At 36.3% G+C, this 24,240-nt stretch overlaps 1 protein-coding gene across 1 annotated transcript in view; it reads right to left on the bottom strand.

The window, feature by feature from the left end:
• Positions 1-24,240, bottom strand: part of LOC136262782 (uncharacterized) — a 126,287-nt gene that overhangs the window by 73,708 nt on the left and 28,339 nt on the right. Inside the window, exons 4-14 of the mRNA XM_066057179.1 lie at positions 22,525-22,622; positions 21,111-21,168; positions 18,486-18,516; positions 18,333-18,434; positions 17,957-18,241; positions 12,668-12,997; positions 12,306-12,611; positions 10,216-10,515; positions 9,856-10,155; positions 4,877-5,176; positions 4,516-4,818 (exon numbers count right to left, since the gene is read on the bottom strand). Of these exons, the coding sequence (XP_065913251.1) occupies positions 4,516-4,818; positions 4,877-5,176; positions 9,856-10,155; positions 10,216-10,515; positions 12,306-12,611; positions 12,668-12,997; positions 17,957-18,241; positions 18,333-18,434; positions 18,486-18,516; positions 21,111-21,168; positions 22,525-22,622 (2,413 nt within the window). The remainder of the gene's footprint in view (positions 1-4,515; positions 4,819-4,876; positions 5,177-9,855; positions 10,156-10,215; positions 10,516-12,305; positions 12,612-12,667; positions 12,998-17,956; positions 18,242-18,332; positions 18,435-18,485; positions 18,517-21,110; positions 21,169-22,524; positions 22,623-24,240) is intronic.

Genomic DNA, 24,240 nt, shown 5'->3' with positions numbered 1-24,240 from the left:
AAATTATATATTATGTGTTATGTGTCCTCGGACAACATGCGACCACATGTCTGACCAACAGTGGACAGCAGTGGGCATGGCAAGGAAAAAAAAAATTATATTTAAGTACAAAACTAAAGTTACAGCTTAAATTATATACAGATTAAAAACAGTCCGGGTTGATTGTCCATTCTTTAGAGTTCCTACCATAAAATAGACAAGTCGTCACAACTCACAGAATGGTGAAGCCAACCCAGTCTGTTCCGAAGAACATCATTAAGTTGTGTCCAACATGGCGAAGTAGCACTTTGCTGTGAAGGGGAAAAGTCAGACGCCATTTTGGTCACGTGTCGTGATCCAAACCTCTTCTTATTTTTCTTTTTCTTGTCGCACACTTACAAAAACTGCTATAAAACGCGAACGCCACATCCGATTGCCTTGAAATTTAGCACACAGAAGGGGGATATAAAGGCGCATCTCGGTACCAACGTTGGCTGGAATACGATACACAGGCAAAGAGTTATGAATGATTATTCACGAAAAATAACACCAATATGTTGTCACGCCTACAGGGTAAACCGCGTTTGGTTAGAAGCTGAAAATCGGTGGGTGAATAGGTTAACTATTGAACCTCAAACCTTTCGTGGTTTGAAAGAAATCGAGCTAAAAAACAGGAAGATACAATGAAAAAACCAACAGTGTGTAACAATTACGCAATCGAGATTAGCTAATAAAAAAAACGACTGCTTGCCACGCCTACCAGATAAACCGCTTGGGGTAATGCTTTGAAAATCGTTGTACAGAATGGAGTAATCATCTTAGACAGGCTCATCAATGGTGTAGAAGAATCAGACTTAAAGCCACGGAGTTATAACGCGAAATCCAACTTGGTGCAGCAAGTGCGAGATCGAGATACTCTAATAGAGCAGTCATCCTAATAGAGCAGTCACCCTGAAGAGAATTCAAGAGATCAGCTAGAAACAAGAAACCTGTATAGAGATCAGCTACACACAAGTCGCCCTGTAGAGAGATCAGCTAGAAGAAGTTACCTTGTAGGGAGTTCATGCAACTATGGAAAGAGATAGTTCAGCTAGAAGAAATTACCTTGTAGAGTTGAGCTACAAAGAAACCACCATGTAGAGAGTTCAGCTACAAACAAATCGCCCTGTGGAGAAATCAATAGAAGAAGTTACCTTGCAGAGAGTTCAGCTACAAAGAAACCATCATGTAGAGAGTTCAGCTACAAACAAATCTCCCTGTAGAGAGATTAGCTAGAAGAAGTTACCTTGTAGAGAGTTCAGCTACAAAGAAACCATCATGTAGAGAGTTCAGATACAAACAAATCTCCCTGTAGAGAGATCAGCTAGAAGAAGTTACCTTGTAGAGAGTTCAGCTTCAAACAAATCACCCTGTAGAAAGATCAGCTAGAAGAGGTCACCTTGTAGAGAGTTCAGTTACAAAGAAACCACTATGTAGAGAGCTCAGCTACAAACTAGTGACCTTGTAGAGACATCAGCTAGAAGAAGTTACCTTGTAGAGAGTTCAGCTACAAAGAAACCATTCTTTAAAGAGCTCAGCAGCAAAAAAATCACCTGTACAGAATTCAGCTACAAACAAATCACCCTGTAGAAAGATCAGCTAGAAAAAGTTACCTTGTAGAGAGCTCAGTTACAAAGAAACCACCATGTAGAGAATTCAGCTACAAACTAGTGTCCCTGTAAAGACATCAGTTAGAAGAAGTTACCTTGTAGAGAGTTCAGCTACAAAGAAACCATTCTGTAAAGAGCTCAGCTGCAAACAAATCACCTGTACAGAATTCAGCTACAAACAAATCACCCTGTAGAGAGATCTGCTAGAAGAAATCACCCTGTATAAAATTCTGCCACAAACAAATTGCCCTGTAGAAAGATCAGTTAGAAGAAGTTACCTTGTAGAGAGTTCAGCTACAAAGAAACCATTCTGTAAAGAGCTCAGCTGCAAACAAATCGCCTGTACAGAATTCAGCTACAAACAAATCACCCTGTAGAGAGATCAGCTAGAAGAAGTTACCTTGTAGATCGTTCAGCTACAAACAATTCACCCTGTAGAGAGAGCATCTAGAAGAAGTCACCTTGTAGAGTGTTCAGTTACAAAGAAACCACCATGGAGATTTCTGTAATCAATATATGTATTATATATATAATTTGTACATTTACTGATAAAATATTTAAAGTATATCTACTTCATCTTTTCTTCTTCCTGTGGTAAAAAAAAAGATAGGTTAAAAAAGTCCCAAAGCCGGCCATAGGCCGGCTTTGGGGTATACAAATACAAAAAGAAATGAAATCTAATCCAAAACAGCCAAGCTGTAAAAAAAGTGTGCGTCCCTCAAAAAGGCTATGGTGAAAAAAGATGTGAAATCCAAGGTGGCGGCCAAGAAATGGCTGTGATGGTAGGTTAATGGTAAAAATTTTAATACTGACAATTCAGGTAAATTTTGTGCCAAGACCAAGCGGCACAAAAATTCACCTGAATTGTCGTTATTAAAATTTTTACCATTAACCTACCATCACAGCCATTTCTTGGCCGCCACCTTGGATTTCACATCTTTTTTCACCATAGCCTTTTTGAGGGACGCACACTTTTTTTACAGCTTGGCTTAGATATACATATACTACTGTATTGTATGATACTGTACATATATACAGTATCATATAAAAGTAATGTTAGACTCGCTCACTGCTTGACACTCATGAGATGAATACTCATGGTGAAGAGCATGGAATCGTTAAATGAATTTCAAATTCATATGAGCAAATTGTACTCCTTTCATACTACTGTAGCACTCAGTCCAGTCAGTATTTAGAACAGAGACTAAGTGTATAAAGTGTGCAGATATTTACATATTTGGTAGTCCAGAGGAGGTTGGTCATGTGTCATCATTCATCTTGTGATCTCAAAGAAATGTTGAAACCCGTGTTGAAATAATTCAACATTGTCACCCCTAATATTCTAAGGTGGACATACCAGTGCATCCCAATGGTTCTTACAAGCCTTCTCAGTAGTTCAATACACTAGTTGTCTACCTGTTAAACAAGTATTAACACCTGGCACAATGCTTGGTTGTATAATCAGACATCATAGAGTTATGACACTTGACCAACCTTGTCTCTTGGTAGTCCATGTGATTCATTTTTGGATGTCATAGCTAAACACTTTAACATTGCATTCAAAGCTTTCAAATAGTGAAAGTATCATTACAATATAAATTTATGGATGGGTTTCCTTTTATTTAAGAGTATGTCATCTTTGTGAGCTTCATAATAGGCCTTATTTTTACTTTTCCTTCTATTCCTCCGTGCCGCTTCCTTTGAAGGCATTATCGCTCCGAATATTACCTCAGAAAAAACACACAAAGCAATAATGACTATAAAACCCTTCAATTGTATTTTTTTCACACACAATTATGTAACAACAGGGTTTAGCAAGACTAATACTGTAATAGCTAAGAATGTGTTAGTTGCAAAGAAATGCGTTTAGAAATGCAAGCAGTTAAACCTATCCACTTAACTTTGCTAACAACAAACACACTAATACTAAACAAGATGTCCTACGTGTGCATTTTGTTGATGACGTACTATAGGTCCTATATAAACCAAACATCAGAATCACAAACAAATTTTAAAAGTTTGGTGTGATAACACGTGTATTCCAATATATTACTGCGTAGTGTACCGGTACGATTATGGAAGCCCTTCTGATGAGCGATGGCCATGATAAAGAAGGATCAAAGGAAAATCAATAAGACAATAGCACATATATTGTAGGATATTTAAAATACTGAAGGTTTCATCTCCATGAAATTCTACGCATTTTGGTGAAAGAAGTAGTCAATTTTCCGCTACGCTTGACTGAACGCATCAGGCAGGCAGTGAGGCAGTAGAAAATTCGCGAAAATAATTAAAATAAATTTTTTTTAGCACCTAGTCGAAAATGCTTCGGGTTGTTTTGAAGACATGTTGGGCTTGATTATACCTGACCAATACTGTCAAGTGGCCGTGGAGGATTCGCAAAGATGATTTTGGCTTGATTTATTTTCGTGGACCATGCCCACACCTTTGTTGCCCTATTATACAGTACTATTGTACTGTATGATATCCTTAAACTTACAGCGAAGGGCCCTTTTAAAAATATACATTACACACACACTTTGAGATAAAATCTGGAAGTATTTCTGACCAAAACTTTACCTTGTATTTAAATGCCATAAGATTGCTAATTGAAGTACGTAACTTTAACACTCCTTAAAAATAAGCACAATTGTCCTAACTGTAGCAATTTAAGTAGTGACAGTCTCCAACTATGCATCATATTCATAGTTGGTCTCTGAGACATTTTTTGGTAAACAAAATCTTTAACCCCTATCTACAAATTGTAATTTGTACACAACAGCAGTGTATCTGTTGAAAATGATCATTTTCACATAACAGGTGAGGACATGCACACATTCAAAAGAAACAATTCCACAAAGAACAAAAAAATATGTAATCAACTCACATTGTACAGTGATGTTAATATTTCTACTAACAATGCCAAGAATATTACTAGCTGAACATGTGTATGTTCCAGTGGCTGTTCTCATAATTCCTGTTGAGCTCAGATTGACATTTACACTACTCACATTACCAACACCAGTACTAAATTCAAATTCATTGATATCTAGGCTAACTCCATTATTGTCCTGCCATACAACTGTTGGTGGAGGATAACCTGTAGCTGTACATGTGATTGATCCATCACTTCCTTCAGTGATGTTTACTTCTTGTCCTCCTTCCACTGGACTAGTAATGTTTGGTGATACTATAAAACACCAAATTATATAAACATCACATTGTATAGTAAATAAAATCATTCTCACCATTAACAGTCAGTACACCAGAACTAGTGTCACTAGATACTAGATTAGTAGCATTACATGTGTAGGTACCCACATCAGATGACTGTACATTCATTATTGTTAGTGTATTACTAGTAGTGGTGGCATTTAGTATTGTCATTGTTGCAGCATATTTAGCAGTATTATTTAAATCCACTGGAACACCATTAAAGTATGCAGTGATGGTAGGAAGTGGTTCACCAGTAGCTTGACAAATGAAAGTAGCATTGTCTGTCTCATTTTGTGTTTGGTCCATCACTTCAGGACTGATAGTTGGAGGAACTGCAGTGTAAGCAAATATGTGGAATAAAACTGAGTCAGTACAAGGTAATCTTACATGGGTATGGTTTATAGTACGAGACCTTAGTACTAGTGGTAAAAGAATTTTGGTAAAATTTGGATATAGAAGACAAGATATGCCTTCAAGAAACAAACTTGCAAATTAATATCCTACCTTTATTGCAAAGCTTATATATAATATGCCTATAAATTTATCATAGTCGGTTTACGTTCACCCAAGTCCTTGCATTTTTTTAAATAGATCTTGTTACAATGGCTAGCTGCCCAAATATTAAGTAGCACTGTGAAGTGCTTTAAGTGCCAGAAATGTTTATCAAAAAAGCTCTTTGATATGAGCAAGAACTAGTGAGTTATGAGGCTTTAAAGTATCCCATATAGTATGGACAATTCAGGCATGCAAACATGTTTACAACATAAAAAATGTTTGTTCCAGTAAAGAACCATTGAGTAGTGAACACATGTAACTTCTTTAATATTATTCGGTTTATTGGGAGCTCAGGTGAACATGAACTGACTATATATATATATATATCATAGCCTTAATGCATGTCTACAAGTATTAGGAATTATACAATCAATTATAGTAAAATGAGGGAGGTCACCTACATCTACAGTAGACATTTATTTCGTACTTCAGTCTATACCCGTGACTGAATCAGGGATAAAATGTCCACTAGTATATCTGCAGGTGTAGGCAACCTCTTTTGTTCCCTACTATGATCCCTATTGGAAATTAAAATTCCTATTACGCAGTGTTACAAACACAGAACAGTATGAGAAGCATTTCTGAAATCAATTCAGTCAATGCTAGGCTTGTGCCAATTATGCTGGCATAATTTTGAGTATACAATAGGCTGGCAAAAGCATTAAGCATTATGCCAGTATAATAGGAAATGTGCAGAAGTGGTTTAAGAAAATTTGCTTGACTAGTTTCCAAGTCCAAATCATTGATAATCTGTGTCCTAATAGCTTACATTATAACTATTTTAGAGGTACTTAATTTGCTTGAAAATGCTGGAGAAGCAAGTTTGAGTGATTTTGTGATAATATCTATGAGCTGTCACTGTAAGCTGTACAATAAGTAATCTATTAGTTGTAAACGTGTCCCTAGAAAAAAAAAACTCGGCTTAAAATTACTCCCACTGTTCTTTTAGATTTTTCAAGCTGCTAGAAACCAGTGAAATCCCCTTAGAACTGTGCCTGGAAATGTGGAGTGTGCATGCCACAAGAAAAGCAAACAGTGAACACACTGCAGATTGTAACTACTAATTCATATCAAAAACGCGTAACATTATTATGTTCGAAGTGGCTATTTACACCCAACAGGTTGGTGTCAATAAGAGCCACCTTCCAGCTATTCACACCAACATGGACTACACAATGAACCACAGTAGTTGGATGAAGGTAAGTTCGAGATGAGTTCGAGGTGAGCCATGCCTAGTATGCCCCAAGTATTCAACTTTAGGGCATGCATCTAGTAGTATACCCTGAGTACTCAACTTTAGGGCACATGACTCTCGGATTTTGTACTTTGGGTACACAACAAGCAGTATTAGCATTAGGTTAGGGTCGGGTTCAGCTTTGGTTTCTTGGTACCTTCTCCATTAATAATAGAACCTTCTTTGTGATTCGCATTTATAATGTAGAAGACAAAGGAGGGTGGTAGCTGGCAGTGGTAGCTCAGTGGTTACACACCCTGACTCTAGGTGTGGAGGGTGTGGGGTCGGAGATCTGCTTTAACCCGAACTTTTTTTTTTGTTTTATAGTACCTTTTTGTCTATATAATATTTTTTCTCACAGGTGTCAATAGCAATGGCATGTTATATTTGCTGTTTCTTAGCTGCTTTAAAAATTACAGAAAAATTGAGATACTTTAATAGAGTAGTCACTTAGACTAATCCGAAACACTCTAATAAAACAGTCAGCCCCAAGCATAATCTGATTTTGAGAGCATAATTTTGAGGACAATGGACTTGATTTTTGAGTAGTGCTCAGTAGGATAACAGGCAGTTTTCAAGCATAATTGGCTCAAGCCTAGTCACTACACAAAATATGGATGACTCCCATTACAAGTAGGGAGCCATCATGTGCTGCTGCGAATTGACACATTGTTATGTCAGCAAAAACAAATGGGACACAAAGGAGGACAAAGGTAAGTCCATGATGCATGCATTGTACATATATGTACTGTGGTATGCCAAAAAGGCACCTGTCTGGTTGAAGTGACATCTAACAATGAAAAAATCAAGCCTGTAACCTCAGCCGTTATCAAGTTATGCTTGTCTGAAGCATCAGCATTCAGACAGGCAGGCATGCATTTAGTTAGTCAGTCCATAGAAAATTCCACTATATAATTTAAAAAAAATTGTAACAACCAATTGGAATTATTTTGGGTCATACTAAGGCTTAGTTATGCCTAGCCAATACTGCTACAGTGTCATGAAAGTATTGATCCTAATATATGCTACTGTACTGTATGATACCGTACTTATAAAGTACCATATAAAAGCAATGTTAGACTTGCTCACTAGTTGACACCCATGAGTTGTATACTCGTGGTAAAGAACATGGAATCGTAAAGTGAATTTCACTCTGGAGACAAATTCGTATGAGAAAAGTGTACTCCTTTTGTATTACTGTAGCATTCAGTCTAAGTACAAAGATTAAAATGAGGGCTATTCTAAGAATTGTTAGTTACAATCTGATGAGCATATGTACTTGTTTTATAAAGCACATTTATTTTTTACAATCTGCTAGTGGGAAAAGACAACACGTCTATAATTTGCATGTTTAATACTGTAATCTTTGCATGCTCAAAAGTAAATATCTCCAAAATTGGTAGTGGATTAGTTGCTGTACTTTATTTCCCATCATATTTAGTCTTATAAAACATGCACAAATTAAGTACACTTTGGAATCACAAGTATAGCTCACTCGTTTCAAGAAAATACAGATAAAACTTATACTAAACTAATGCTACTTGCAGTTTTGTATTGTTATGATTGTTTAAAGTCATCACTCTGCCAGTTAGTCAGTGAGGAAAGGTACAGTGAATGAGCAAGTGCATGAGTGGATGAGTGAGTGAACACTCGCCCATTCACTGTATGGCAGCATGTAGTTATAGGCGAGCACAAGCTGCAGTAAACGTGTCACTTATGAAACAATTGACAAAATACCATGAGAGATTATGTTGCAAACCAGAATGCATGCAACAACACACATGCAATATCACATGAATGCAATGACACATATGCAACATGACATGCATGCAATAACACTACTGCAATAAGCCATAGGAATGAAGCAATGAACATGCAGACAGCAGAGTTCACAAAAATACAATAAATAAACAAGCAACATGCCAGGGTATTTAGAGCAGAAACTAAGTGTATAAAATGTGCAGATATTTACATATTTGGTAGTCCAGAGGAGGTTGGTCATATGTCATCTTGTGATCTCAAAGAAATGTTAAACCCTGTGTTGATAATTCAACATTGTCACCTCCTAATATTCTAAGATGGACATACCAGTGCATCTCAATGGTTCTTACAAGCCTTCTCAGTCCAATACAATGGTTTTCTAGCTGTTAAACAAGTATTAACACCTGGAACAATGCTTGGTTGTATAATCACACATCATAGAGTTATGACACTTGTCTGTTGGTAGTCTACGTGATTCATTTTTGGATGTCACAGCTAAACACTTTAACATTGCATTCAAAGCTTTCAAATAGTGAAAGTATCATTACAATATAAGTTTATGGATGGGAGTATGATGCTCAAAAAGAATACGATGACAAAGAACAAAATGATGAGCCATTGCGTAGGTGATCAACAATTTTACTCCACCAATTCTTCTGAATTTTTGCATGGTAGCTACTAGTAATACTGTCCTTTAGTATCAAGGTAAAATCTTTCAATGAAGCTGAGATTTGCCATGTGGATTTTTGAAGGACTGCATAACTGTTCCGTCATGTAAACGACTCACAGTAGTGGTCACATTTAATCGTTTGTGGTGTGCACTTTGTGCTTTCTTGGTCTTGCGACTCACTACCGTGAGTCTTAATTACTACTTGACATGACAGTGTTTTGCAATAAAGGTTAGTAATATTATTGTAATAAAGTAATGATATAAAACGTTGCCACCCTTCAACTTGTACAAAGTCGTAAATCTGTACGGTGGATTTGGCAGGGTACAAAAATACCTATTTCAAATATATCTTTAAACTTACAGTGAAGGGCCCTTTTAAAAAAGTACATTACACACACACTTTGAGATAAAATCTGGAAGCATTTCTAACCAAAACTTTACTTTGCATTTAAATGTCATGAAGATTGCAAATTGAAGTACGTAACTTTAACACTCACAATTGCCCTAACTGTAGTAATTTAAGTAGAGTCACTTGAAGAAATCTTTCTCAGCATGATGACTATTCTCTTAGTGTATTGAACCACAGTCTCCAACCATGCATTGTTTTCATGGTTGGTATCTGAGACATTTTTTGGTATACAAAAATCTTTAACCCCTATCTACAAATTGCAATTTGTACACAACAGCAGTGCATCTGTTGAAATTGATCATTTTCACATAACAGGTGAGGACATGCACACATCCAAAAGAAACAATTCCGCAAAGAACAACAAAATATGTAATCAACTCACATTGTACAGTGATGTTGATATTTCTACTAACAATGCCAAGAACATTACTAGCTGAACATGTGTATGTTCCAGTGGCTGTTCTCATAACTCCTGTTATGTTCAGGTCTACACTTACTCTGCTCACATTACCAACACCAGTAGGTGATGACAATGCAATTGTCTCAATAGGATTTCCATCATTGTCCATCCATAAAACTGTTGGTGGAGGATAACCTGTAGCTGTACATGTGATTGATCCATCACTTCCTTCAGTGATGTTTACTTCTTGTCCTTCCACTGGACTAGTAATGTTTGGTGGTACTATAAAACACCAAATTATGTAAACATCACATTGTATACTAAATAAAAAGTAATCCTCACCATTAACAGTCAGTATTCCAGAACTAGTGTCACTAGATACTAGATTAGTAGCATTACATGTGTAGGTACCCACATCAGATGACTGTACATTCATTATTGTTAGTGAATTATTAGTAGTGGTGGAATTTAGTACTGTCATTGTTGTAGTATATTTAGCAGTATTATTTAAATCCACTGGAACACCATTAAAGTATACAGTGATGGTAGGAAGTGGTTCACCAGTAGCTTGACAAATGAAGGTAGCTGAGTCTGCTATATTTTGTGTTTGGTCCATCACTTCAGGACTGATAGTTGGTGGAACTGCGGTGTGAGGACAGCAAATATATAGAGTATTGTAATATTATTTGTTTAAACACTGCTATACTGGTACTGCTACATATTATGTATGCATAGATTAGATTAGATTATCAATTTTTGTCAAAGACATGGGTACACAGAAGGCATTGCCTACAAAAGTGCTCCCCACACAAACATACAAGTATACATACACAACAAACTAACAATTACAACAACAGACAAAACAGAACAGTTTAAAATGCAGAGTTTACACAAAAAGAAAACGACAAAGTGCAGTCTAGAACGAAATTGGATTTGATAGTTGTAGGATGTGAAGGGGAATTGTGTTCCATAGGAAAGAGAGTGTTGACAAAAAAAATAGAAATGGCGAGGATTAATAGTTGAGGATGGGATGCATAACATCATTGGATGAGATCTAGTGATGGTGGTAGAAATTTTAATATCTAGAAAATGGGGTGGCAATGCTGTTATGTAAAACATCATGGATCAGACTTATAGAAAAGGAAGATCTTATGGTATGAAGTGGTGAACAATTAAGTTCTTGTAGACAGGAGTCTGAAGATTTAAACCAATTATGTTCCATCTACTACTGCACACCCAACATGCAGCATGACGTTGAATTGATTATAGTTGAGACACATCTTTTGCAGAATGTAAGCACCAAACTGGAGAAGCATACTCTAGAATTGGTCTGATTTGTACACAGTTGCTTTGACTGATGAAAACAATGTATGGTGCAGGTAGTTCAGTGAATGGGATTACTTGGCTGCTAGATGCTTCACATGATCACCCCATTTGAGTTAAGAGTTCATGAAAATTTCTAAGTATCTGACTATTGACTTTAGCAGAATCTATTGGCCACCCAGAAAATAGCTACACAAGGAGGGAAGATGCTTGTATGAAATACAAATACTTTCACACTTGAGAGGATAGCCATGTCTTGCACCATTCATAAATCTTAGTTAGGTCAACTTGGATAAGATCAATACGAGACACAATTTCCTTGTAAAGTGCGATATCATTACCAAAGAGTTTGATGTTGCTGTGTTGGGTAATTTTATACAGCTCATCAACATACAATAAAAACAAAAGGGGGCCTAGAACTGATCCTTGGGGCATCCCAGATCTGACAGGCAGCCATTCAGAAAAGCTGCCATTAAGCATAACTCTCTGATATTGTTTAGTTAAGAAAGAATGAAACCCTGATAACAGACTGCCATGAATTCCTAGACTCTCAAGTTGAAGTAACAAGTGCTGATGTGGAATGGAGTTAAAGTGTGTGCCCACAATTTCCTGGAAACCTTATTCGGTACTAAGTACCATTCACTCATAATTAATCAACTGAATAAATAAAGAGCCCAGAAACCAAATTTTAGATCTATAGTGGATAGCATTCTGGAGTTATAATTTTTTGAAAAAATTCTTTGCAGACATTTTATGATGTACAATAATTTCAAATTACAGAAAAAAGTGTCTCTCTGCTGCTCTCTATCATGCTTCCTTATACAAACTAGTGTAAAGGAAAGACTTAGAAATTTTACACTAGAGTAGGAATGATAGAAATAAAGCCAAGCTAGGGATATCATTTATACCTGCAGCTCCATATACTATTGGAGATTTAATTTCCTGCAAAATAGTATAGCCATGACTAAAGTAGGGATTAAATGTCCACTAGTATATAGCTGCATGATTTAGGTGAAGTTATTTTCATAACACTCATGGACAAGGTACAGAGAAACAAGAAAACAAATGTTACATTTCTGGTGGCAAGGACACAAATTTCTACAACTCACATAGAACATCTATACGAGAACGGTTTGTTATCGGAAGCCCACTGAACTCAAGCTCAAATTCAGCTTGATCTAATGTATTGCCAAGTTGAGTTGATATGGGAAATATCACATGATAAATGTCATTTCCTTGATTGACAATCATTGCAACATCAGCACCAGAAACCTCTGCAGTGTTAGTGAAGGACACTTGTACATTGTCCACAACATCAACATCACCATTCAAGGCCATACGATATACAAATATGGCATCTTCTCCAACAGGAACTTGGACAGTACTTGATGACAATAAGACTGCAACTGTACTACCTGAAGTGACAAATAAACAACAAAATGTTAACCATTTAAATGTGTTTGTAACTCACTAGAAATAAAAACTGTCCTCTCATTACCGGAAGTTCTTGAACGGCAAGTGTGACTTCCACTATATGAATCCAAAAATGTAGAGAATGATATCCCCACAAAATCTCCAGAGTTAACTAATGATCCATTGACAATATTATAGCCGTCAAACATTCCGATGGTTACAGTGACGGAGGTAGATGTTAATTCTGTGTTGTCATCTCCCAGAACACCAAGACAAAATATAGATAATTGACTGTATTGAGATGGTAATGCAAAAGCAGATCTGTTCACTAAGTAAATAGTACTAGAAATTTCACCAATACTGTAAGCAATTCTCAAATTCAGTGTTTCTATAAATAGCAATACATGTACATAATAGATAGAGCTTTTGCATACATACATACACTGTACATACATACATACATACATAACATACATACATACATACATACATACATACATACATACATACATACATACATACATACATACATACATACATACATACATACATACATACATACATACATACATACATACATACATACATACATACATACATACGTACGTACATACATACATACATATGTACATACGTACATACATACATACATACATACACACACACACGTACACATATACACACACATACACATATACAGAATACTTAATGGATTCCTCCAAACAAAACAAGTTATGCATCAGAAAAATGCTGCCACTAAACATCACTGTTACTATTGTAATTTATCTTTAAGGGAGAGTATCTTACATGGCATCTAGCACTTAAAATTTTAAAGAATTGCTAAAATTGATTTTTAAAATGACAACAAACTATTTTCAGTATTCCTGCTTGTCTGACTGCAGTAACAATCAGAAGTTAGAAGCTAAACAACATAATACACAATTTCTCCTATGCATCAAAAAACAAAATTACTTGTAGCTGGTTCCTTAAAGAAGACCAGTTTTTCTGTGCATTGCTGTGTCTTAATCTCCTTCAAATTTTCTCAATTATTTTGATGAACATAACCCCCACAGTTTCCATTTTATTTTAGTACTGAAGGTCTGTAGGACATCTGGTCTTACAGCCTGTTTAAAGTTGTTACATAAAGTATGTTTGAAAAGGTGGAGAAAGGAGAAAAAATCCATGACTGGACCTGGGCAGCCTCAAACCTGCAGCCATCCGAATGCTCGAACGCTTACAGGAGTCTGCCAGGCAGTCAGGATGTTTTCTCCTTGTCAATTTCCAGCATATGTATCCATAGGAACTCTAGAGAGTGACTTATGCATTATCTCAAAGTACCCATGTGGAACCAAATGTACATTAGTTTATCAAACAGTGCGGTAGTACTGTTTAAGTAGGGATCACTCCAAAAGTGACATGCATTTCCTAAAATGCTGCCTTTAAAATCACCCTAGTGCCATAGGAACTCTAGAGAGTGACTTACGTATTATCTCAAAGTACCCATGTGGAACCAAATGTACATTAGTTTATCAAACAGTACGGTAGTACTGTTTAAGTAGAGATCACTCCAAAAGTGACGTGTATTTCCTAAAATGCTGCCTTTAAAAATCATCCTAGTGTCATAGGAACTCTAGAGAGTGACTTACGTATTATCTCAAAGTACCCATGTGGAACCAAATGTACATTACTTTATCAAACGGTACGGTAGTACTGTTTAAGTAGGTATCACTCCAAAAGTGACGTGTATTTCCTAAAATGCTGCTTTTACAAATCATCCTAATGGCATCTTACGCAACAAAAATCACCTTTGCACAATAATATTAGTCCATCTAACATGAAATACAGCATTAAAAACAAGGAAACACTTACAGGAACCAGACATAGAATTTTAAAAAATGCCAAAACCTAGGCGTTAATATTCCGTATCAACACTTTCTTTCAGCCTCGCTTTCAGCAGCATAATATATTTAGATGCCACAGAATTATTTCAGAGCTGGATTTCAAAAGCACTTCAGTCCCAGCGCTACTATAAGAGGTATACTAGCTAGATATCTGCAACTTCGCAATTGGGATCCCTTTCATGATAGGTTCGTGACCACACCCATCAAATAAAGATCTAGGTGGACTATGGTGGAGATGATATATTGGATTTGATAGTTGAAGTTCAAACAAACTTGGCTACATTGTCAAGAACTACCTACTTAAATACCTCCCAATTTACCTGATTACTACTACCAAGAGTAAATAATGCTACTACCGCCTCTAAAGTAATCATCTATGCACTCATAGTCTCCCTTCCTATAGTTGAAAAAGGGAACATTGCATTTTGCAGGTGGTAAGTCATAACATTTAAATAGGCAGTCATGATCACTACATCCTAAAGGTGACAGATGATCAATTTGCTCAATAGCATTTGGATCAGAAGTGAAACAAGATCTAACAATGAAGACTGCTGACCTGAACTGTATCATGTGTTTTGTGTTAAAAAGCTATATGTGTAACATTCAGGAAACAGGAGGCAAGAGAATTTTCACTATCAAGACACACATTCTCTCCCCAGTCAATTGTGGGAAACCCATTATCAAAAGGTGTGAAAACTTAATGAACCCATGTATGTTTCTGATTGTAGTTAGCAACTTTTGATAGTTGTTATCAGTTGAAGATGGTGCTCTGTATATGATTCCAACAAGAAGTTTATCATTACCAGAGGGTGTAATCAGAGACCACAAAGGGTTTTCAAAACTGTAATCAATAGAACTTTGCAAGAAGTAACATAAAGATTGGAATGGATGTGAAGTATCACACCACCTCCAACACTAGAAGGACGATCATTGCAAAACATGGTGTAGTTCTTGAGGTGTACTTCAGCATCAGTTACATTTCTAGGATTCAGTGATACCTATTAAGTGTGGAGAAGGTTGGTTTACTGTTGCTTGAAGTTCAGCGAAGTTGTTGACAATACTCTGAGCGTTGGTCAAAAGCAGGAAATGGCAAGATTCCTCTCGTTGTTAAATACAGTATTATCAGTATGCAGGGGAAACAACTTAGTTGTTCCTCTGCTCTATCTTGCTATTTTTAATTTTATATTTTTTTCCATTCTTGTTGAGTTCAGCCAACTGGGATCTCAGGGCCTTATTGTTACTTAGGAGTTTTGAACACACCTTGGTTAAACATGAAGGTACATATTGATCTCAAAGTTTGGTGCAATTATGTTGTAATACAGCAGTTTTGGATCTCTCTGAATCTACAGAGATGTTAAGTAAATGTGGATTGGAAGACTTCCGACCCAAATGTACAGCATTTGAAAGTCACAGAAATACCAAGGTCTTTATGGAAGATACTGTTAACATGGATGATGTCTTCCTTTCTCCTAATTTGGTCATCTTCAGCAGTTGGCTCTGGGACATTGTGTAGAATAACATTTAATTTTCTATTCTCTTTGTCTCTTTCTTCAGGCATTATTACTGAAGCCATGGCACATGAAATTCCCCCAATATCAATTCTTGTAGCATGGTCTGGAGTGGAAGCTGGAGGTTGTATGTCTTCACCACAGTCAGTGTGCATTTCACTAGCTTTAACTGGTTGATCGTACTTTGGCAGCAGCAGGTCAAAAATTATGGATCTCAGTGCACAATGTAAGCCTTTGTTATTGTGCTCGTAACTGCAAGTAGATTATCCTCACTAGTAGTATCAGAATTTGGTTTACAGTAGGTGCACAATCACAGCCTTTGTTGATAAGCTCAAAAACTACCTCTTCACATGGCTGACAAAACCGATAAAAAATTTGGTCCCTCGTACAATTGAAAGTACATCTTCAGCAACACCGCAGCACCCACTGCAGTACAACAGATCACAACACTCAAGCTGCAGAAGCCCACTAGATGAGCTTTTGTAGTTGCTACGTACAACCAACTACCTCCTTAACTGTAACTACCTATTCAGTGTGTTGAAGATCATCAGAAGGTTGGTGTTTGTCCCTATAGCAGTATGTACTAATATGGGACAAAGACTTATCATAAGACCTTTTAGAGTCTTTGTTTTTGTATTAAGCATTCTGTCATAGACAATTCCAAATAATGCTCACTACCAACAAATATCTACCAGAAATACTGTTCAAACACTGCTGTAGTAGTAGTAAAACTTTGTTCTCTAAACTTTAGATCAAGTACAATCAAATAAATTGTCAAATAGAAGCTGGAAGAGGAGACAGCAAATTAATGACACCAATCACTTGTAACTGTAAAGTGCCAAAGACAAAAAGCTAAACAACAATACGATAAAGCAGCAAAGGAACTTCCAACCCTGGCAAATGGAGGAACAGTCCACATTCAGCCACTTAAGCACAAGGAACAGTGGAAGAAAGCCACAGTGATAAAGAAAGTTGGTGCCTGATCGTATATAGTCAAAGCTGCTAATGGATAATTGTACAGAAGAAACTGAAAGCACCTCTGCAAAACCAATCAAAGACCTATGGAGACAATTCCATCACAGCAGAAGTGGGTTCCGAAGGTGAAGTGATGATACCGATTACAACTGAATTCCAACAAGCTAATGAGAATGAACAACCAGTGGATAATAACAGACAACTTGATAGTCAACCGTGCCAAGCTCTGCACCCCAAACTTGTAGTCTCTAGAGCTGGCTGAGTTTCTAAACCACCAAGCTGGCTTAGAGACTATGTCAAGCATATTTACCTTATAGCTAATTGTTAGTTTAATCATTTTGTATTGATTTTATTGTGATTGTATGGTGATTTTACTTTTTTTGTTGTTATTGTAAAGGAAGGCAATGAGGTAGATATTGTTTTTTATTTGTTGTTGTGATGTTATAGATATATTATGATGAAAATATCACATATATATGTACATGCATACCAATCCTGTGATGATTATTAGAATCATGAACATGTGAATGTGAAACACCCACAAGTTGTCAAAGAACTATCTACTCAGAGTGTGCATGAGTGTGAGTGTGTGTGGGCATGTGTGTGTGTGTGTGTGTGTGTGTGTGTGTGTGTGTGTGTGTGTGTGTGTGTGTGTGTGTGTGTGTGTGTGTGTGTGTGTGTGTGTGTGTGTGTGTGTGAGTGTGTGTGCGTGTGTGCTATGTCAGGGAAGACTGGTGTGTTGAAACCATGTATTCACAACTCTGTTTAAGAAGAACCCCAAGTAAGTGCCACAGTGGTCTGAGGATGTTGGTTCTCTCTGTGAATTCTCTGTATAATTATAAGTGGGGTGTAATAAAGGGCTGGAACAAAAATATACTAATTGATGATTTTTTCTGCACAGTGACAACAACAACAACACCACATGTATGTAGCTATACATATGTTTGTACATACACCTTGTACCTGGTAGAACATTTACGTCAATTTCGCCACTTGTGTTGTTTTCCAGCTGACCAGTACCACGACATCGATAGCCACCTCCAGCATTAATTGATGATGCATTGAATCTCAAGACAGTACGAAGTGAAGGTGGCTCGTATCTTACTAGAGAATCATTAACTGCTACATAAGCTGATGCACCTCTTCTAACTTCCCATGTCACAGAACGATTAGATGGAATTGCGGTACACATCAAAGAAACTTCTTCCCCAATCACAAAAGCTTGCCTTCCATTTACAGATGTAATTCCTGTAATAAAAAAGTTGCAAGGATTTATGTAAACAATATTGGTATACCCATCTACACAATAACTATGGGCACTAAAATCATCCACACCTACCTATTGGTAGATGACAATTCTGGCCAGTAAATCCAGCACTACAATCAACGCAGGTGTAGTTTCCATTAAATTCAACACATCTTCCACCATTTTGACAAAGACCTACACAAGTTCACATATGTGTACAAGTATCCATTACCAATGATTTCTTACTTGTCCCTGCAGAGCAGAACACCGCTGGGGTCTATGAACACACACAATATTTATACCAAATCATCAAAATTATCTTAACGTACAGCTTTAATGAAAAAGCATGCTTAGCTAATATTTTAAGACTATCAATGTAATATATATAAATAACAAAGAGTAGTATTTATTGATGTAAAAGGTTGTATATCATTGGTTTCATTTAATTTTGCACATGAGAAATAATTACAAGAAACATGACAAGACTTTTAAATACAGTTTCAGAAATAAAAACAAGAAATATTTTACTACTATACAGCAATCAAATAAAGGCTGTTAACTGTGTAGCTGTAATACGTACACTTTGTTGTGTAGTATCATTTACTCTTCAACAGCTAGCTTGTTAACTATAGTATGCCATACGGTCAAGAAAGCTGGTGTGCCACACCATGGGTATATAAAAATTCAATTTTCACACATATAATAGCTCCATTGTCCCATCTCCAAAATGCTCCATTTTGCATTATAGTTGTCTGCCAAGCACAATAGGCCACATACCTACCAAAATTTGCTTCAGCTATAGACATATTAGTGGCCAAAATTTCAAACTATTTCTTTTTTCTTAAGAAGTTCAATGGGGGCTTAGAATTAAATTCTTCTTTTTTCACACTTCACAAAAATTGCTATAATTTGCAAACTCTTTACTTGATTGCTTTGTAACATTTGGCACTGTCAAGGTGAACTCACACACTAAGTTTGATGATAATTCTATCAATGCTCGTAGTGTTATGGACAATTACTTATGTTGAAAGATAGGTTTTCTGTCATGGTTACAGGGTAAACCGCTTATAGGGATAACTTGAAATTGGTGTGTGACATAGATTAACCATTGTAGTGCATACCTTTTGTGGTTTGAAAAATTCTGTTCAACAACTACAGAGTTGCAAAGCAAAAACCAAAACAACTGTAGAATCACTGGCCAAGATACTCTAATAGAAAAGCAACTGAGGGGTAGAAACGTGCAGAGAAGACACAGCCATTTCTTGGCTGTCACCTTTGATTTCACAACTTTTAAACCCAAGTGTTTTAAAGGTCACATCCTTTTGTGTTTGGCTGGTTTGGCCCCTTTACAGCAATAGTGTAAGTGCTGCAATGTACTTTGCAGTGCATAACCTGGTTAAAGAATAGCCTTTAGTGTTTTACCACACATTTGCTTGTGCTGTGCTAGCATAAACTTGAGCATAATAGGTATCTGGAGCTTTAAACATAATGTTAGCATCTACATATAAAGATGTGACCATCTGACTGTCCCCATTCCTGTGGAATCCAACTATTCTTTTAGTCACTCAATGCATGTACTGAAGTGGTTTTTACAATGAAGCATTCACCATCTAGGAATTAATTTGTTTAAATAAAGCTTCAAACAGCTGTCGTTTGTTGTATGCAGTGCTTTGAATGCAAGGGTGTAGAGCAGAACTTGCTGGAATTCTTCTATAAACCGCAGGGCACATAAACACCTATATCATTCAACATATGCATGTCTTTATAAACAACTTTTAAGCCACAGAACAAACAGTTAAAGTGCAAGCGTGAGGTCCCCGGATTGAGTCCTGCTGGTGGTTTGATTGTTTTGTTTTGTTTTAGCCTACCTTTTGTACACAATTGTTAAATAGATCAATCTGCTTGTTTCTCTTCGTTTGGTATAAATTCTAGTATGGAAAGTATAAGTGCATTGATGGATAGAAAAAGCATGGATAGGTCAATCAAGAGTGTGCGTGTTTGTTTTAGGTGTTCTTTATTAGACTTGGTAACTTTCATTTCAAATTTTTTATATTTAAACTTCATTGCTACTTATTACATTATAAAAAGGATAGACCTTGATACTTGACAAAGTATTCATAAGTAACACCAACTGGAACAACTCACCAGCTGGAACAACTCATGTTTTAAGCACACCAGATGTATGAAAGTACATAACTTTTGGTGAGTTCAAGGAAAGTTCAGTAGGTTGGAGAGCGTGAAGCGCTTATCCTGCTAAAGACCAATATTAGCTTGCTTTGAACTCAACAAAATTTACCTTCATACAAACAGTAAAAGATTGTTTTTGTAACAAACAAACCTCAGTTAGGGTTAGGGTATTTTGTTTCTCCGTCTTACTGATAAGTGCAAATAGCACTAAAAACTGTGAATCACAATGAAATATACTTTATTAGAGCTCTTGATTGTTCTATTATCTTCACAGAGAGTTTTAACAAAGAAAACTAATCCTTCGTATCATGCTAACAGTACATGTTTGATAAAACATGCTGCTTGGTTACATACTGTACCTATCACAACTAAAAGGAATGTTATTCCCCACAATGATATATAAAATTCATTAAAGTCTTCCACTGACTCTTTTGCGATTCAAACACATAAATGCTTCCATGCACCATCCTCACCAAACCAGAAAACGTTAATATATGATTGATATGGTGCTCATGGATGTGTACATATGTATACATGCAACATTAAAGATTAGAGTGACAAAAAGATGACTGGTGTCAGCGACACTCATACTGACAGAATGATAGCTATTTTCAGAGACATAGTAGGTATACTTTGTACACAAAAACTACATATCGTATGGTTCAGAATACATGAAACACTCACCATAACCAATCCCTCCATTTGAACATAATATGTGTTGTACCGTGTAACTATTGAGAACCTGTAAGGAATAATATAATATCATAATTCCTGTGAGAATTCTGTATAGACAAGTCATAGTAAACTTCCCATAACTACATACATATACTGGAAACTGTTCAGATTGTGGTAGTGTTCTGTAGGTAAGGTACCTAAGTTACAAACTCCTTCAGAATTCTAATGCTTTACATACCAATAGGCAGAGTCTATTATGCTTTTTAATCTTCCAATTATTCTTTCTGGAAATTCATTTTAAATTTATCTGTTATTCCCAAAATTATTCCCGGAGCTTGTGCAAAAACTTGTATGTTAGTTAGAGTTTTACATCAGTGACTGCTATATTAGAATTATGTTCTCGAAGTTGACTGCTCTATTAGAGTGTTGACTGCTTTATTAGAGTATATAGGTGACTGTTCTATTAGAGTATCTCGATCTTTTCAACCGTTTTTATGCTTGCACTGTTTCAGTGTTGTATCCAAAAGATTTTTGCATCACACTACAAGAAAATCTTATAATTTTGCACTAATTATTCCTAGAACTCATCCAATTATTCTGGAATATTCCCCAATTTTTTCCACTACCTATTATTCCCAAAATTATTCCGGCATAATAGACACATCCCTACATACCAAATATATTTGCATGCATGCACACATCACACATATAAATTTAATTGGTATAAAGCACTCATTAATATATTAAACTTGCCTAAGGTTATATGCATTGTATGCAGTACAAGCAAAGAACAATGGCTGATCCAGGATGGGGCTTTTGGGGCAAATGTATAGCTACTCAGTTCTTTTGATAGAAATACTATACACGCTGTCAGACCAAAATCAAATTATATAACTCATGAGAACTGCATATTACCACCATTTATTGCAAACTCAAAGTTAAAACAGCTGTCAAACTGTCATCCAACACCTTCATATGTACTAAGGCTAAGCACCTCTAAAATAATTAACATTTTGCTGGTATTTAAGGTTTTATTGCCTTTTCAACCGTCTAAAAAGGCCATAATGACAAAAATCAACCTGCTAAGTAATGATCATTCCTGCTTAAAAAACACAGCAACTGACAAGAGAATCTGCTCTCCCCAACCACTTACAACTTAACCTGTTTGTGCCCCCCCCCCCCCTTGCCAGCTCCTCCACAAAAGGTCATTAGAGTATAAACATGCAGTTCAGTTCTATTCTTTCCATTCTAAGGTACAGCACTATCACTATTTTTACTCACTAACTGAGAGATATATTCATATATAAACATAATACAAAATTATCAGTCTGAAAATTTCATCATTACATAACTTTTGTTACTGCACTTAAATGTGTATATCAAACAGCACATGACTGCAGTAATTACAATATACTATACTTACCATAAAGTGACATCAACTGGTTCACTGGGAGGTCTCCAATAAAGTGTCACTTGAGATTTACTCATATTAGATGTGTGACCAGCAGTAGCAATACTGCTCTGTAGAAGAACAAAACATGCACACACACACACACACACACACACACACACACATGTAGCAATTGTATACACATCAAGACACATGGTATATTGTGTCATTTAACTGGGCACAACAAAACCACATGTTTATAAAAGGAACATAAACATTCACTTTTACATAATTATATAACTTTGCATACATCCCCCAATTGGAGTGACTTTAATAGTCAATCTCCTTACCAGTTGAGAGTGCTGTTTATATTAATTCAGGCATTCTTGAGATACATGTATATGTATGTGCAACCCTAATTTTCTTTTTTACATATCGTACAAATCCTGGGAATAACTCTTACTACGGAATTTTAAATTCAAGTGAGGGTCATAGAAATAAAAAGCAATGAAACAAGGGGGGTTGCCTCCGCCTGCAGCTATACTATTGGGGACATTTAATCCCTACTTCGATTATATACATGACTGAATTAGGGATTAAATGTTCAATAGTATGGCTGCAGGGGTAGGTGACCTCACTTGATTCATAGCTTTTATTTCTATGATCCCTACTTGAATCCAAAATTTTTCTTACGCTTGTTGTTTATGATTTTGTAACATAATTGTGGTTAGTGAACCTGTGCATACCACATTAAAGGATAGAATGGCACCAGAAATATCATAAAAGAAATTTTGTGCCTACATGTGCCCCACAAATAATTATACACCACAAAGTAAAGTGGCCATTTGTTTTCAGGTAAGTTCCACCATTTAAACAGCACTACAAATAAAGAACAGTACAAGAAGCACCTCTTACAGTCACTATGGAAATTACAGATGATATCATATTTCAAACCATGGGTATTTTACAAGTAATAGGTATATAGAAATTTATAAAAAATTATAAAAATGTGTACTTGAGATAGTTTAATTTATAGATCATTGGCGGCCCTCTGACTTGAGCAGAAGCAGTTTATCAGTTCAGTGGCCACCTACAGCCTGAATTTTTTAAAAAGTCAATTTTTGTCGTTCTTTTGCTTGATGGAGAAAAGGATATGCCAATCCATGGAGTACGCATGTGTTCAGAAGAGAGCAAGTATGAAAAACATTTTCTCCACCACTTCCTAGATCCCCTCCCAACATTACAAAAGCCCACCAGCTAATCACCCCTGTCCACCCCCTCTTGTATTGTTGGTAATCATGGAACAGTGGAGGAGATGGAATATCCAAACGTGATTATGCCTCCAGATGGTACATGGTTCAGTTGTCCCAGCTCGGTGCAACGTTGTGATGAAGTAGACACACTTCCAATCAAGCCATGTTACTGTCAGAAGAGGTCCATTGGATCTATAGTCATAATATCCTCTGTTTATTAATTTTGTTTTGGGTCACACTGAAATCAGTTTTGGACTTAATTATACTGAACCAATAGCACCAAGAAACTGTGAAGGTATTGAGTGGCTGGTTTCTGGTCAATGTTTTTGTGTGAAAAGGTGTAAACTCATAATGATCCCTGCTATACAGTATTACCACACTGTATGTATGATATACACCCCTTTAAGGCAGTATAAAATATTACTTTTCAATTTGTAAAACATTGTTAGAAATATTTCAGGTTATTCAGAGAGTACATGTGGATCAATATCATCAA

Source organism: Dysidea avara, chromosome 8 (genome assembly GCF_963678975.1).
Source record: "Dysidea avara chromosome 8, odDysAvar1.4, whole genome shotgun sequence".
NCBI lineage: Eukaryota > Metazoa > Porifera > Demospongiae > Dictyoceratida > Dysideidae > Dysidea > Dysidea avara.
This window is presented reverse-complemented; position numbering and strand designations above follow the sequence as displayed.